The sequence below is a fragment of the Dermochelys coriacea genome, chromosome 1, assembly GCF_009764565.3.
Source record: "Dermochelys coriacea isolate rDerCor1 chromosome 1, rDerCor1.pri.v4, whole genome shotgun sequence".
Classification (NCBI taxonomy): domain Eukaryota; kingdom Metazoa; phylum Chordata; order Testudines; family Dermochelyidae; genus Dermochelys; species Dermochelys coriacea.
In genome coordinates, this window is record NC_050068.2 from 244,474,983 (window position 1) to 244,491,594 (window position 16,612).

The 16,612-nt window shown below is 38.6% G+C and overlaps 1 protein-coding gene across 6 annotated transcripts in view; it reads right to left on the bottom strand.

The window, feature by feature from the left end:
- TMTC1 (transmembrane O-mannosyltransferase targeting cadherins 1) overlaps positions 1 to 16,612 on the bottom strand; it is a 184,794-nt gene that overhangs the window by 166,065 nt on the left and 2,117 nt on the right. For 5 of the 6 annotated variants that reach the window (XM_038369642.2, XM_043518065.1, XM_038369651.2 and 2 more), the window contains exons 2-5: positions 6,327 to 6,504; positions 4,316 to 4,389; positions 3,687 to 3,863; positions 1,596 to 1,802 (exon numbers count right to left, since the gene is read on the bottom strand). In XM_038369642.2, coding sequence (XP_038225570.1) covers positions 1,596 to 1,802; positions 3,687 to 3,863; positions 4,316 to 4,389; positions 6,327 to 6,504 — 636 coding nt within the window. The remainder of the gene's footprint in view (positions 1 to 1,595; positions 1,803 to 3,686; positions 3,864 to 4,315; positions 4,390 to 6,326; positions 6,505 to 16,612) is intronic. The other variant, XM_038369659.2, reaches the window with a different exon arrangement.

Consider the following 16,612-nt stretch of genomic DNA (forward strand, 5'->3'; position numbering starts at 1 on the left):
TTGCAATTAAAAGCAAGAATCACAACATAGTGCTTCTAAAAGCAGCTGCTTTTTATAGCAGACTTTTTTTAAAAAAAGTCATTCTGCCTTAGAAGATTGCAATTAAAAGGTACTGCCGAAGTCATCATCTGTTCAGGTTTTGGGGGTTTTTTTGGTTTTTTTTTGGTGAGGGGGAACCACACTTCAAACAATTGTATTCAGGAAAAACTCCTTTAAAAAGTAAACCACCGCCTGGCTCTCTAATTATTTAGATTTTCAGCTTTGGAGTTTCATGTGCCTGAAAATAAACATTACTACATTACCTAATCTGCATTATTCTTAAAACCAGTGATGCAACATGTAAAAACATCAGAAAAAATTATGGCTAGTTAGGCAGTATCAGTATCCTACTAAGGAGGAAAAGCCATTAAACAAGCTTCTAGATGCTATTAGAGACTGGGACATTAGAAAATGACACATTTAAGTATTTAAGAGAGGACATTGATATGCACCTTGCGATACCCTCTTATTGACTAACTGCCATTCAAAGGATGTCAGACTCTGGCCCTAGGTCAGAGTGTGGTTCAGCCTTAAAGGGTGCTGCTTGGCTTGCAGAGGAGTTCGATGGGGAGTGCACTGACCACCTCACTTAGTGCTGGATATAAAATTGTTCCATCATCTACCACCCCAGTTTTCTCCATGTATCATTAGGCTTGGAAGGATTAGATTTTTAATTGTTAAATGTCTGTAAAGGTTGATTTCACCTTACACAGACACAAACCAATGAAAAAATATTTCAGTTGGTAATAATCAAAATTTACACACAGGCTAAGTAGGAAAAATGCTGCTTGAGAACTTATTAGTCTTTGATTTAAGGATATTTTGTACATTATGACATGTGACATTGACAATTTGTGTTTTAATAGTTATAATGCTTTAACTATTTGAATCTCAATATCTACTAGTCATTACATAATTATTGTCTGTCTCCCATCCCCATAATTTCCCCAAACTGTGAAAATTTAAGTAGATACTATTTTCTGAAATTATAAAAAATAAAAATAGAATTCTGCCAAGCCTATACATAATCAAATTCTTGGGCACAAGGCAGGGCAAAAATTAGCAGTTAATATTTAGATTGTTTATATATGGCAGCTCTGCTCCAAACTATGCAATAGTGCTCACTACCAGGTTTTAGAGGTAAAAGGATCTGTGCCTCCCCTCTCAAACCAACATCATATCACCATCCTCTTCCTCTGGAAAAGGAAGGGAAGGATAAGAAACACAAGGAAGCACTCCAACCCACTAGAGAAGATGGTGGGGGGACAAAGCCCTCTCTCTAGTGCCTCGTCTTCTCTAAAAATACCTATTCTTCTCAGCTGTCAAGTGACATCAGTCCTTTCTTCTTCTCAAGCAGCAGAAATGTACTCATTTACTCCTGCCCTTCCCTTCCCCCCCCCCCATTTTTTCTCACTCAACAATTATAACAGTGGGGTTTTTTTATAAAATAGTTTAAAGAAAAAAGTGATTCTTGTCATTAAAAATATACAAAGATATAAAACAACCTGTTGAGAAAAAAAGAAAAAAAATCGGAACTACTTGTGGTTGTATAGTACCTAAGAATAGCCCACATGGCTTTGTTTGAGACAGAAAGGCTGCTGCTCCATTGCTCTTCAGATGATGCAGGGTGGCATGAGTTCCAGGTTCCTTTGTGAGCAAACCGGTGCTTCCCATTCTCCCTGCTGGATGGAGGAATCTGCAGCGAAGCAGATGAAGAAGCTGCAGGCTGCCGTGTGAACCTCTGATGCACCCCTCCATTTCTCCTAATTACTCATTGAATTGAGAAGCACAAAAGGGGGGGGTAGGAAGGGGGAAAGAGGCCTTTTAAGAGATGGTTCTTTTGTTTCATGTTTACTTCATTGAAAGAGGGAGTATTGGAAAGTTATCCCAAACTACTATCTTAATACAATAAATGACATTTCCTTCAGGTCTACATGTAAAGATCTGGCATTTACTTCACCGCTACTGGGCATGATGGAGGGCAGGATAAATGGATTCTCAGCTATTGTACAAACTTCTACAAACTACAATATTAAAAAAAATGTAAAAGAACCTTGCAGTATATTATTAGTCTAATCTTTCTTAAAGACCTCAGAGGGCTTACAGCGGTGAGTGTGATGGGGAGTGAGGAGGGAGAAATTGCACCGTATATTTCATTAGACAATTATCCTTTGTGGCAGCTCACTTGTTAAAAAAAAAGAAAGCAGGCCTGGTTCAAACAAACGGGGGGTGCAGGAAGGAGTCTCAGCAGCACTTGGCTACAGGTTCTCTCCTACACCTTAAAATCAAGCAAACACACGGACAAAATTCTGAGCACCATAAACTGCTACACTAGTGCACAATAAATTAGAATGAATATTAAAATGCATCACATCTGGGCCACAGAGCCTCTCATTTTTGTAAGGTCTCTGGCCCAGGCATGACCGTTATTGAATGTCACAGAAGCAAGGAAACAGAACGTTCAGAGTCTGCTGGAACATGACCCCAAGGAAAAGAGGGATATAAAATAAGTGCATGGGTTTTCCCCTGAAAAATTAAAGATTTCTGCCATCCTTAGCCACAGAGTTCCTGCAACTCCACACAATCCATTGTAAATGTACGCACTACAAGCATTCTGACTGCCAACCCCAAAGAAGTCCATAACTTGCCACTGGCAGACCATTTGTGAAGTTATGTATTAGAATCAAGACAGAAGAAATACTCTAGTGATGTATCATAGCTTACCACTGATTAGTACTACTTGGGGGGGGGATCTTCTCACAGGACCATATCTAAGTCCAGTTAAAGTCAATGGAAAGAGATAAAACATGAGAGAGGGGACAAGGATGTAGAAAGTTTAAAAACACTGAATGTTTGGGGGAGAGATGGACGCAACAGGCTCTACATCAAAAAGAGAAGAACTTAACACCATAAGTAAGAAGCCATACAGTTACTGGCAGAACTAAGACTGTGATAAGTCACCTTGAATGGATTTGATTTTTCTTAACTAAGTGTTGATAACTGCTGAATTCTCCAGCTGTGGAATTCTTGAGCCATCCAAAAACAGATGGAAAAAATATTTCCATATTTAACAAATTGAGATTTACAGAGGGGGGAAAAAAGAAAACATTTAAAGATATTGCTTGAGGGCTCATAAGAGTTCCGATTTAAGCATCATTCATGTTACAAAAAAAATTAAGAAATTAATGAACAAATCTGATTTTATTACTAAATCTGATATCAAACTTAACTTCACGTTATCACATTTTGAACAAAGTTACGGGGTTTTAGTTTGGTGCTACTGCAGTAATTAAGCCAATACATTTTAAAAACATTTGATGCTACCAGTCAAAATTCACACAAAAATAAAAATCAAACCCTTTCAAAAAGTTAGCTATAACTGAGTTGTGTGTTTCTGTAGATCATTTCTTCACCCTTTGCTAGCTACCCATCCAGCAACAATACTATACCAAGCAAAACATAAAATAAAATATAGGATGAAATCCTAAGCTCTACTGGAGTCAACGGGAGTTTCCCATTAACTTCAATGGGGACAGAATTTCATCTATCATACTGTATATAATGATATATATATATATATATATATATGTATACACATTATGCACATAAAAGGTGTCAAGGTTTGAAGAATATATTAAGTTACTTACAGTCTAAGTCTATTGTAGGACAGGAAAAGCAAGTCATAAACCAAGCATACACCAAACACAGTGACTCCAGTTTCTTTCATCAGCATTGCACAGGTCCCAAGAAATAAACTAAGCAGCAAGAAGAATGGAGAGGCAGTGGGAGGGAAATGTTCCCCAACATAAAAATGATCCACACTCCTGCAAAATAGATTTGATATAGATAGTATAATTTGTTATTTTAATATTTATTAATTAGTTCATTAAACATTTTCCAAGTGCATTTCCATAATTTTTTAAACACTAAAATATTCTCAATAACCATGGACCCAATGTTGCGAACACATACTTGTGTGAGCACTCCCATTAATTTCAGTTAAATTATTGAGAGTAAGGGTCTACAGCAACTGGTTACGTATATTTATTAATATCACTGCAAGTTGGGTGCATGACTAAAAGAAGGGTCCAAAAGCACATTGACACACAGAGTGAGTGACTTAAAAAACAGCATGGGTTGAGAGGACTTGCTTTGTCAATTTTAAATACAATACAATAGGTAGGATTTTATATGGATTCCTCCCCCTGCAAAAAAAAAAAAAAAAAAACCTCACGTCTCACAACATCTCATAATATTTAATATTAAAGATCCATACCTATTATAGGAGAGAAAAGCCAATAGAAACAGTAGACAGGCTAAGACATCTGCTCTGCCTACAATACCTGTTACCTAAGAGGAGAAAAAAAAGACATGAAAATTATACTTTTAAAAAAATCTTTAGAGACTGTTTCAATTGCCAATTGCCTTTGCTTTATGGGTTTTTCCCCTCCTTTCTTTCTGTCTCTCTCTTCTTCCCTACATCCTGGCACCCTAACCAGTAGGAATTTTGGTATTTTTTTTTAATATATAGAGTAATTAAGCTATTTTGTGTAACAACAACAATATACAGACGGACTAAAGCAAAGTTAAATTCTTTTAAAAAGCATTTATAGAAACGACTCAGAAAATAAGAACACAACTGTGGTCGGAATTTTTATGAAATAATTAAAATGGGGATCAAAAAGAGAAATGTATGCCTGATTCACTAAACTGTGAAGTTTAATCTTATTCTTTAATACTGTGAGAACTGATTTTAGATCAAAATCCTCCCCCAAACAGTCACTCCTACATAATAAGAAAGCTTATTACTCAAATGTTAGTTAATAATCAGTTCAAACAGACAATAAATTGCAACTGCTAACTTGGTACGTATGAGAGTTTTTCAAACTCTAATTGGCAAGTTTCTTTATAATTATTCAAATTACAATATTTCAGCATTCCACTTCATAAAGATTCAGAAATTTCACATAAAGGAAATTAAAGGCCATTTGAAACTTTTGCCGTTTTAAGATCACTTAATTATGTAATCTTCAATGCTTTGGCATTTGCTTTAAACTCCCCAAATTCTGATCTAGACAAGAGTAAATTCAAAGCTGGCCTCATCTAAAACCTCGCTTATATTATAAAGCAGCATTATCTAAAGGAGCCTGGCTGATTAGCTCACAGAGACAACACAAGAGGTAACTGTGTGTGTATATCAATCTCCCCTCTGTTTTTTCCACCAAATGCATCCGATGAAATGAGCTGTAGCTCACGAAAGCTTATGCTCTAATAAATTTGTTAGTCTCTAAGGTGCCACAAGTACTCCTTTTCTTTTTGTAAAGCTCACGGCTCTTTTGTTATTAAGGTACTCTCTCCTCAAAAGTTCTCAGCACTGGCAGTCATTTCACTCTCGCTAGTTTACAATAGTTCATAACAAAATACGATCCTGACAATATCTTAACTAGACATACACTTGTCTACCTGGAAACAGAAGAAACTGCATCCCCATTTGAAAGAAAATACCCAACCATTTTATCTACATGGAAATTAAAATAGCGGTCATTTTAAAACAAGGTATCTTGCATTTTTCTATGATTAGCAGAAAAGCCACACAAGCTTATATACTGCAACTTTGCCATGAAGTTTACTCAAAGAAGCTGTTTTCCTAAGATTTTAAAAAAAAATCCATAGTTTCTAATTAAGAGCCTATTTGAGAAAATTCATGGGTCAATATAGACCTACGACCCGTATAAGCATTTTCCTATTATCTTGTTCGGAACACATACCAAGTTACATTATGAATTACAGGGGCCCTTTTCTGTTTAGAAATTGAAGACTCTGGAAAAAAGATTTAAGGAACAGAACAATGTCTCAGCAGGACAGATGCCTCACAAAGTTTTCTGGTTTTGAGAGATGGTGGGGATCCATATTTCTCACAACTGCAATATTGTGTATTTATTTTTAGCATTGCTGGTTAGGATGGTTAATTGGAATTGCAGCTAGTATTAAGTGGAAAGACAGCAAGTATGAAGTTTATTCTTAATGTATGTTATTGATTATTTTGAATGCAACAGGTTTGGGGGTTTGTTTGTTTGTTTGTTTTTGGGGGGCAGTGGGGGTTGGTTTGGTTTTTGTTGTTGTTGTTGTTTTTTGTTTTGTTTTGTTTTTTACTGTTGACCCTTCAAAGCAAGTACCACATTGAGTCACAGTAAACAGTATGTTTTGTATTAAAAGGTTTGTTTTTTTAAAAAGTTATAAACATGTATTTCTTTTAGGTACTATCTCAGTTCTCCATATATACTTACAGCCTCACTGTGAATAGGATGCACAGCAAAGAAGAGAGCCGTGACAAAAGCCAGTCGACTGTCCTTGAATACAGCTTTGTCACAAGTATACATCAGGACAAGAGTCACTAGACAGTGTAAAAATACATTTACTGCATGGAAATAGAATGGGTTCATACCAGCCAACAATATGTTTAGCCTGTAAGAAAACAAAACAGAACCATAATAAATATAATTAGGCCATGGAATCCTTGCAATGGCAGAACATCATTCACACACATTAAAATCAGACGAAATATGTAATTTAGAGTACAGGTTGTTAAATTAATTAGGATAAAATTGCTCAGAACATCTGGTTAATCTCGATAAAAAGAAACCACTCCCTGCTGCAGCCTCCTCTCCCCATTGCCTTTTAAAACGTGTGGTTGAATTTGGCTAGTTTCACTGCAAATGATGTAAGAGGCTAACAACACAGACTTGAGCCAAGCATCTCATAGATAGGTGCTTTACATACTTACCCCAGGGTAAATCATGCACTTCAACATGAAAGCTGTAAGATTTGTGCCCTTTCAACACTGGCACTTTCCACAGAAATCTAAGCTATGTGGTAATTTTATGATATGGATCCATTAAGATTGATTTTTTGGAAAAACTGATTGATATCTTCACATGTTACCAATTAAAGCCATGATACGGCAGTTTCCTGTTTCTCTTTAAATCATGCGACTAATATCACTGAAGTCAAACAGGAATACTAGTGTTTAACTTTAAGCCTGAGTTCATGAGCTTTGCTGAATCAGGGTCTACACCAGGAATCCAGATGCAATAGGAACCCCTCTACCACCAGAAATTGTTTTTGCAGAATGTTCAGTGAGAAGACACATTAGTTGCTATCCCATCAGGTTCTCTCCTGATGAGAGAACAGCACTACTCATTATTTGTGGCTGCCACAAAAGGAAATAGTGACTAACTGCTAAGAATTTATTTTCACAAACTTGTCTCCTCACTGCACTTACTGTCAACTTATTTAACAGTTGTTAACAGGGTTGTTTTATATACAATTGAAAATAGAATCAAAATGATTAATTCTAATTAAATTTATCCATTTGGTTAGGTCTTCTAGATCAGTGTTTCAACAACTGGTTCATGGACAGGTGCCTGTCCCTGAGATCTCCCTGACAGAGTTTAGGAAGACAGCAAGCCAGTCCCTGGTATCCAAAAGGTTAAGAAACACTGACCTAGAGGCACATACAAACAAGAAAGAGTTGAAATTAAAATGTTAAAGGACATTTTAAAAAAGACAACAAAAGAAATGACACCCAGTAAAATCAGTTCAAATATTTTGCATGTAGACTAAACCACACATTAAGGGGCAACAATCCCTATATTTGCTTTTACTAAGGGTCAGACTGCAGTTCCCCATGGTTTACATGGCTTGAGAGGAATGCCCTTGACTTGTTATTACTATGTAAACACCTCGGTTTTTCTAAATCAGCTGAGAATTGGCATGTTTGTAAAGCCCAGACAACATATGTAAAGCCCAGACCACATTTATAAATACTTTCTATATGCACAGCTTACAACTGATAGAACTTTATCTACCCTAGGCTGCATTTTGACCAGTCAATCTAACTTTAATAGGGAAGGAGTCTTACTTGCGTATTCCATTTTTGTTCCCTCGGGAACACTTTGGAGGTAAATCACTGAGCTAAAGGAGTTTGGGAAAAATACAACTTTGGCATAACCTAACCCTGGACTTTGAAGTAATGCTTTATCCAGCTATAATTTTGACAGGACTTCAATTCACGTGAATGATCAAGAACTCTTGACTAAAGCCTTTTTTTCCCCCTCCTCTGTGAGATATGTCAGCCCTGAGCTTCGCTTGTGGTACAAGCTGCCCTCCCATCCCCATTCCCACCATCACAAAATGAGAAAAAAAGTAAACAATACATTCAAACCAAATTTCAGTCTAAAATATACAGTAGCATCATGCTCCCGCAGGGCTAAATGGTACTTGTGATGCACAGAGCAGAGTGAGGGGGCAGCCCAGCCCCAAGAGAGCATTCTATTATAGAGTGGCAGTTTTCTTGAAATCCCCAAGCCTGCTTTACGTGCCTTCATGGGGAGGTATTTGTCTCCCACCACCATCTGTCATTCCCACTCAATGAGACAGTGCTGGTGGTGGGAGTCAAGTGCCCCCAAGGGAGTAGGTAACGTAGTCTTTGCACTCCCTTCAGTGCAAGGATGGTATACCAGCACCTGACCATTAGGCAGAGCACACACTGGGGAGGGAATGCTCCTTGTATCCATTCCACTGAATGCCCAGCGAAGGTCCAAGCATCACAGGCCTACAATAGGAGAGATTTACCTCATGTTGTTTCCTTAGAGTAGCAGCTACGTATGAAAAAGCAGTAACCTAATAGTCTGGCTTTTCCTTTTTAAAAAACAAAACAAAACACAACAAGGATAAGCCTTCCATTAAACTGTAAAATCTGAGTAGGAGTATGCGTGCGTGTGTGTGTGTGTGTACGTATTATATATAATTTGCCGTCTTTGATGGTCCATGAACATTAAATGTGAAAATGTGCAGGTGCTGTTTCATTCCTGCTAAGATTATTATTTGTCCTAACAAATTAGGCCAAATGGTGAAGGAAACATTCTTTTGTCCTGAAACAATCTCACAAGAAAGCTTTGGAAATGTTGATAGTGCTTGTGATTATTATACACAGTATGTGTGCACAAATATAGCACTTCAATCAGCTAAAAATCCATCCATGACCTTCCAAGCCATGCAAGCTTCACAAGGCTACAAAGTAGGGTCACTTTCAGTGGTCGCTCTCCAGTGTGGGTACTCCCTCACCAAGGAGAGCTGAGCTCCAAGATAATTCCATGCTGAAGCAGAGACTCTGGCCTCAACTCATCCCTTTGTGTCTAAGTATTGCATCATATATAGTTCATAGCGTCACACACTGCTCAGAAACCATTGCCAAACCCATGTACAGAAGGAAAAGAAAAAAGCATTTAATTTTGAAATTCCTTAATTTGTTAGTGTAATAAAATCTGTTCAAGAACATCATTAGAGAGGGTGTATCCCTTTGGTTTGGGGACAGTTTCCAAAGGATCCCTTATCATGTAAGTGAGCCTTGTAAGTTACAGCTCACCATATTACTGTGTGGTGTAGGATGGACCTTTGTCCTTATGGCCCTTTCCGCTGAATAGGTAAGAGCACAGTCTAGCCCTCAGGAAAAGGTATTCTTTCCCATGCAGAATGATGAAGGCCCATGAATCCTACTGTTCATCTCCTTCCTTCATGGGGAAAAACAGAAAAATTTGCATAGCCCTCTACTTGCTCATAACTTTTGACCTCAGTGTTCAGCCTAGATCACTATGAAACATTGCAAAGTTAAACAGAATTCAGCAGATTAGCTTTTTTTGACACAGAACTAATAGGGCTAATCATGCCATGAGAGTAACTTAAAAATGGAATTTGTTTGAGAAAACTCAAAGTTAGTTATGTCATATATAAGCATTAACACCGCTTGGCATTTACATAGTGCTTTTTATCCATTTAGACACACACAAATACCCACTCCACTTTTTCTTTTAAAACTCTCATGATTTAAAGATATTGTAAACCATAATTGGAGAGTTTGTGTTTTTATGGACCTTGTTATTTTCCCGGACAGCTTGTGTTTAGTTTAATCTGTTTTATTATTTTCAACAGACTAACAAAAACACAGCACTGTATGAAGAAGAAATGCATAGCAGAATGAGGATCATTTATTACAGCAAATAATTCCTAATGAAAATTCTCAGTTATAGGATCCCAAAGCTCATTACAAATCTTGGAGAGATGGAGATTTAGATGCAGGCTTTTACATATTTGTACAAATTAATGTAACAGGGGATGCCCACTGAGCAATTAAGGTTTTTCTGGTTTTCCATTTTCTTTACATTTTCACATAAATCATGACATTATGTCTGAAAATGGCCAACGAGGCATGCTACTGCAAGATTTCACTATACTATAAAGTGGAACCTCCTGAGTGAACCCTAAGAATGCATCTACCCATATACTAAAAAAAAAAAAGTGCACCTGTATTCCAACAGTGGTCCAGCTGCACCAGTGTGAACAACTGTTAAAAAGTGTTAACTAGACAGGGTTCAAATATTTTCCTCCAGCATGCCTTGAAAACCCACAGTAACCAAAAACTGCCCAAGCCCTACTAGCATTTACACTGTGGTCAGCACTGATGCAGTGGCACTATTGTTGGAAGATAGATATCATTTTTCTAGTGTAGAACACTCTGTACTAGTAATTCCTTAGTGCTACTATACTTTGAGTGTAGTGGAGTGTAAGCCCCAAAGGGCTTCTTCACCACCACATTTTCAGTCTTTTATAACTTGAGGCCGCCACACTGATCCTCTTGGAATGTAACAGCTACCATATACCAGACAGGTACTGAAATTTGTACTCCAATGGAAACAACACTTTCCCCTTCACCTCTGCTCTGTTTTAGGGAAGAAGAACAGAAGTTTCCACTAAGCTATGGAGGTATGGTTCATCAGGAGTGACAAATATGAATGTGCAAATATTTCTGGGTCTTCACAGGCAAAAACAGCAGAAACTTTGGAATGTTTTTGATATTCACCAAACTAATGCAGCCAACATTCACATGGTTTCAAGTTTTGACTCTACACAGTGGCCTAGCAATTTAAAAAATCGACCCACTGTGGCAATGTACAAATTGACAATACAATAGAACACTTTATAGAAGTGTTAAACTATGAAGAAGGCGGCGGCAACACACATCATCAGAAGCTACCTCTAAAATATTTCTTAAATAAGATCAAAACCACAACAAATGGCAGTGGACATTCATGTATAGCAAAGCTGTTAACCAAAAGGCTCTCTACCTTTCAGGACGTATCACTGCACTGGTAGAGAGATTTCCAAAAGTAGATGCTTTCCAGCCCCAGCTACTTATCTACTCACTTGAAAGAGGATCTGAATCAAAACATGTTCCAAGGACACAATCACAGTGATCAATCATCAGCAACAGCACTAGTGAAGATTACACTGGAGTTATTCTGCATGATCAGTGGTAGATTTCAAACCAGATGGATGTTAGAATTTTTAATTAAATTTGAAATAACTTATTACATAATCTTTCAGATCTGACTTCCAGTCTCAGCTTGGTGGTGAGAGTGTAACAAGTGAGAGCCAGACAAACTAAAAGGGGGGGAAAAGAAGCCTTGGCATAACAGTCCAAAACACAGGAGGCCGAATGCAAAGAAATGCCATTAGACAATCACGCCACCAATTGTAATTCATTTTAATGTATTCAGAAAGCATTGACAGGGCTCCTCCAGCTGGGAGGAAAGATTGGTCCAAAGCCGAGCCTCCTAAGGAAAGGAAGGAAGGAAATAAGTGAAGACAGCACTAAATATCTGCTACTAAATATTAAACACTCCACTCTGGTTCACTTTCTTCTCATAACACAAGAGCTAGGGGTCACCAACTTAGTTCCCTGTAAGCTGTGTGGTCATGCAGCAGCCTGAACCCACCCAGCAGGGACCTGCTGTGGCCAGGGAAGGGGCAACCCTCCCCCATCCCCAACTCAGCCCCGGACCTGCCACAGCCAGGGGAGGGACGCCTATCCCACGGCCCCAACCCCAGAGCTGCCACAGCGGGGAAAGGCACCTCTCCCTGCCAGCCCAGGTGCTGCTGCGAGGAGAGAGATCTGGAGGGAATCCTCTTTCCCCACTGTAGCCCCAGAGCACCCTCCTGTACCTCAAACCCCTCATCCTCAGCCCTGCCCCAGAGCCTGTACCCCCAGTCAGAGCCCTCACCCCCCCCACAAACACTCTGAACCCCTCAGCCCCACCCCCACCACATGAATTTTGTTATGAGCACCGATATGAAGGTGATGTGTCACACATCACCTCCATATTGGTGCACATAATAAAATTCATTCCACACATGGGTGGGAAAAATTAGAGGGAACACTGGTCACCAAATTAGATTAATAGGCAGCAGGTTTTAAAACAAACAAAGGGAAGTACTTCTTCACACAATGCACAGTCAACCTGTGGAACTCTTTGCCAAAGGATTTTGTGAAGGCCAAGATTATAACAGGGTTCAAAAAAGAACTAGATAAATAATGGAGGATAGGTCCTTCAATGGCTATTAGCCAGGATGGGCAGGGATGGTGTCCCTAGTCTCTGTTGGCCAGAAGCTGGGAATGGGTGACAGGGGATGGATCACTTGATGATTATCTGTTCTGTTCATTCCCTCTGGGATCCTGGCATTGGCCATGATCGGAAGACAGGATACTGGGCTAGATGGACCTTTGGGCTGACTCAGAATGGACATTCTTAAATATGTATGTATTTGGTGAACAACAGTTTAAAATGTGTATCTGTTTCAGGTCTTGTATAACAAGTTTCAGTACAGAGACTGATTTTTATGGTCAAATTAAAAACATCCGAAATAGGATGTGTAAAGAGAACAAGAACATAATCCTAAGTGTAGTAGCACTGCTATGAAACGATTGTACAGCAAGACATCATATCTGGGCGCCTGAGTATTTAGCGTTATAAATTACAGCTCACTGTGTAGTGTCAAAATGTAACACAATAATACATTGTTACAAAAGTAAAACAAAATCAAATCAAATCCGGGGACTCCATTTTTATTTTATTTTTAACTCCCTAACCTTAAAGTCCACCCCACTGCCATTGTCCCCACCCATCCACCTGGAAAACAGAAGGGTTTACTTATAGATGACTGGACAGTGGCGGGGGCTGATAATGGATTACTGAACATCTTACCTCTTGGCTGTTGTTTAAATCTAACCCAGAGGTTCATAGTTGCTAAAGGTCTGATCCAAAGGAAATTTTAGTCAATGGCAATCTTTCCATTGATTTCAGTGGGCCTTGGATCACACCTTCCTAGCTGTTGCTGACAGCAATACAGTTCTCTTTGTGAAAAGAGATGATGTTCTCAGTCTAACTCCTAAGTGTCCATGTCCCATAAGCCCCCACTACTAGCCTTTTTGTTAGTGCACCTTAGCAGAAAGACCAGTAAATGAATGAGCAAAGATTTAACTGTTCTTCTATCTAAGGAAGTGATCACACTAAGTCAGGGTAAAGGAACATTGGTGTGAAGGAAGCATGCACTACTGCCTTCTTCTACACCAGTTCTGTGGGAAGAAAACTTCAGTCTCCAAGGCTGTCCATCTCCTCATCCATGGATCCAGAAAGTCCCGTGACTTCCTTGTCCATCTCCTCCTGGCATTAGCCAAGATGGCCAGGAAGAAGAAGCAGGACAGGGGTTGTCTACAGTTGCAGGGCCCTTTTCTGTTCCCTTCATGCATCTGAGAAGAGTTCCACTAACTCCTAAGAGAAATGGGTGTTTTGAGGTTTCTCTGCTGGATATCCCCCTCTGGAACTTTTTTTTTTTTGACCCTGTGAATGCACCTCCAATCTCTTTTTTCCATCTTTTGTCCCAAATAATCTGTGGATTTCTGTGTCCCTCTCCATCTTGTGAAAGGGTGAGCCTTTTGTTGGTTTAATGGGATCTCAAATGGGCTTTAGGGGCATGTCTTTCATTTTCCTTACAGGCTGTGTTCACCAAACCAAAGTTAAAACAGGATGACATCTGTTTAATGTCCTTTGAAACTTGGTTTTTTGTTATCTCTTGAATTTAGAAGAGACTTCTTTCCAAGCCTGTTAGTGCTGCTCCTTAAAGAGCAGTTCTACTCTGACGACTATATAAAAGTGCTACCTTATTACTCCACAGATTTGCTGTCTCAGTCATAAGCCATTTGAGTGACAAAAGCAAGTTTTACCGGTTTGGGTTTTTTTTTTTTTTTGGTTACTGGCCTTGCAGAACAAACAGTTAAGAGAGAGTGAGCTGAGGATTTTATTTTGTCTTTTGCATCCAACAGTATTGTTTACGAAGTTCCAAATCAGCAACAGCGTGCAAATCCATGAGACGTAAGGGTGTAACCTAAGTGTCACTGAGGACATAACTGGTCTACAGAACCTCTGTTACCAGTGACAATGCATAACATATTTAAGCTGGGTGCTTTCTAAGAGCCCAGGATGAATTGAAGGACTGGCTGTTAGGAAATTATACACACCCACACACACTTATTTGAACATACTTTACTGTTTTGGTTTTGTTTTTAAGGCAGGAAAGAGAGGGAGAGAATGAACTGTAGAAGATCAAATATACTAAAGTAACCTCTTAAAAAAAAAAAAAAAGCCAAGAACTTACATTCAGTATGGGGTGGGCGGTAGGCGGGTAGACTTGATTGTTGTTGTTGTTGTTGTTGTTGTTTTTTTCTTGTGGGGGGTGTGGGTTTTTTGGCTTGCTCATGTCCAGACACAAAAAAATTGCACCCAGCATGTGACTATTATACTTTTAGCTCAAGGGTTCTAGTAATCTAGGCCATTCAACTTCCCTCTCATTGTTCATATTGAGAGCACACACAGAATAAATTATATCCATATGTATTAATCTGTAACTTAACTATATTCTGAAGTTAAAGATTTTTATTTTAAAATCTTTTATTTTAGTCTTTCCAAACTTGTTTGACATTTTTAACTGCTTGGTTTTGTGTTATGGACTGTCCTTTTAAAATTCTTCTAATGGATGTGGAGGTGTTTTTCAAGCAAAATCATTTTCAGAACATAGTAGTTGCTGTCATAGACTTCGTTCCAGTGTCAATATAAAGTCTATAGGGCATCCTGAATTGTTCCTCTTGATTTCATAGCTACAAAAAGGCATGGCTATTAAAGGATGAATAAGAGAGAGAATAATATGTCCTTGGTATATTATGATGAGAGTTGCAGATATAATCCCAAAAATCTTTTGAATCTTGCTATAACATAATCCAAAATCCATAGGGTCTCTGAATTATGTGCACAGAACAAATAGAACAAATTCCATGGTTGGAAATATAACTTTATTCCAGAGGAGAATAATGAATGGTGCCTCACACAGGGTCTGGGTACTGTTAAAACCCCTTGATCTTCACTTAGACAACATAGTGTGGCTGAATAGGTAGCTCAGCCATTACATTCCAACTTCAATCTAATCTGCAAATACACAATGCACCATTTTCTTAAGCATCCTAAGTGCTCTCATCTCTGGAAAGTATATTAGGATGCTGTTTTCATTTCAATTTTGCTAAAAGGGTCCATTTCTATTAAGCATTTTATTGCCAGTAGGGTAAATCCACCCCTTTCTCCATAGGAAAAGTGTGCCTCGACACAGTGGAACTAGTAATGTTCTGCAGAGCAAGGGGGAGACTGGATGTTTATGCAGGGAGCATGCGTCCCACACTTGGAGTGGAGTACCACTTGGTGAGAGCCCCCTATGCACAATTTGCAGGAAGTGGGGACAGACAACCCATTTCTGCTCAGATCCCGTCAACCTCCTCCTCCCCATTGCTGGCAATGGTGGGGAGAGGGGGAACCACAAAGGTCCCACAGAGGCTACTTAGATCTTTGAGCTGAATTAGTCTTCACTCTGCAGTCAGGTATCAAGAAGTAAAATAATTCCTTCCCAATCCAACAACCAGCCCAGGTACCGATCAAATTAAAATTGTATAGTAAACACTTTGAAATGAATATACTTCAGTATCAAATCCTGCAAACAAAACTAGTCCAATTAACTGCCAAAAGAACTACCTGCATGGTAAATCAAGCATGATTTCATCCTAAATATGTTTTAAATTAAACAGTATAAGCAAATGCTGGTTCAGATTCAAAGAAAAAAAATGCATACTGAAACATTTCATTTCAGGTACTTTGTTAAAGTTCAAAAGCACTTCACTAATCATCTCATATAATTTAGGCCCTATGCTGCCATCAGATCCTTGTATGCTGATCCTGGCACCAAAGAAGTCAATGGGGATCCATGTAGAAATGGTTTTGCCTATGCAAAGCCAGTGCGCCTCTTCAAGGCGGGGTTCTTGTCTTCAGACCTGCCTGTAAAACACCAAGAACACTGCCAACTTTCTATAAATAAAAATAAGAAATTTTGTATTCATTAAATGGGTCTCGCTTTATATTAAGGTTCCATTTTCAGCTAGTTCATGCAGATTTTTTATAAATGATTATTAGATGATGTAATTATTTGTTAGAATCCAACAGGTCAACAAATTGATTATAACCATGTATAATACCTTCCACTTATGTGCTTATAGCCATAGATAGCACATACTGCATATGTCTGTAACATGCTTATAAATTATTTATAAACAAAACTTTAAAGTGTGACCCATAAGTCTTCT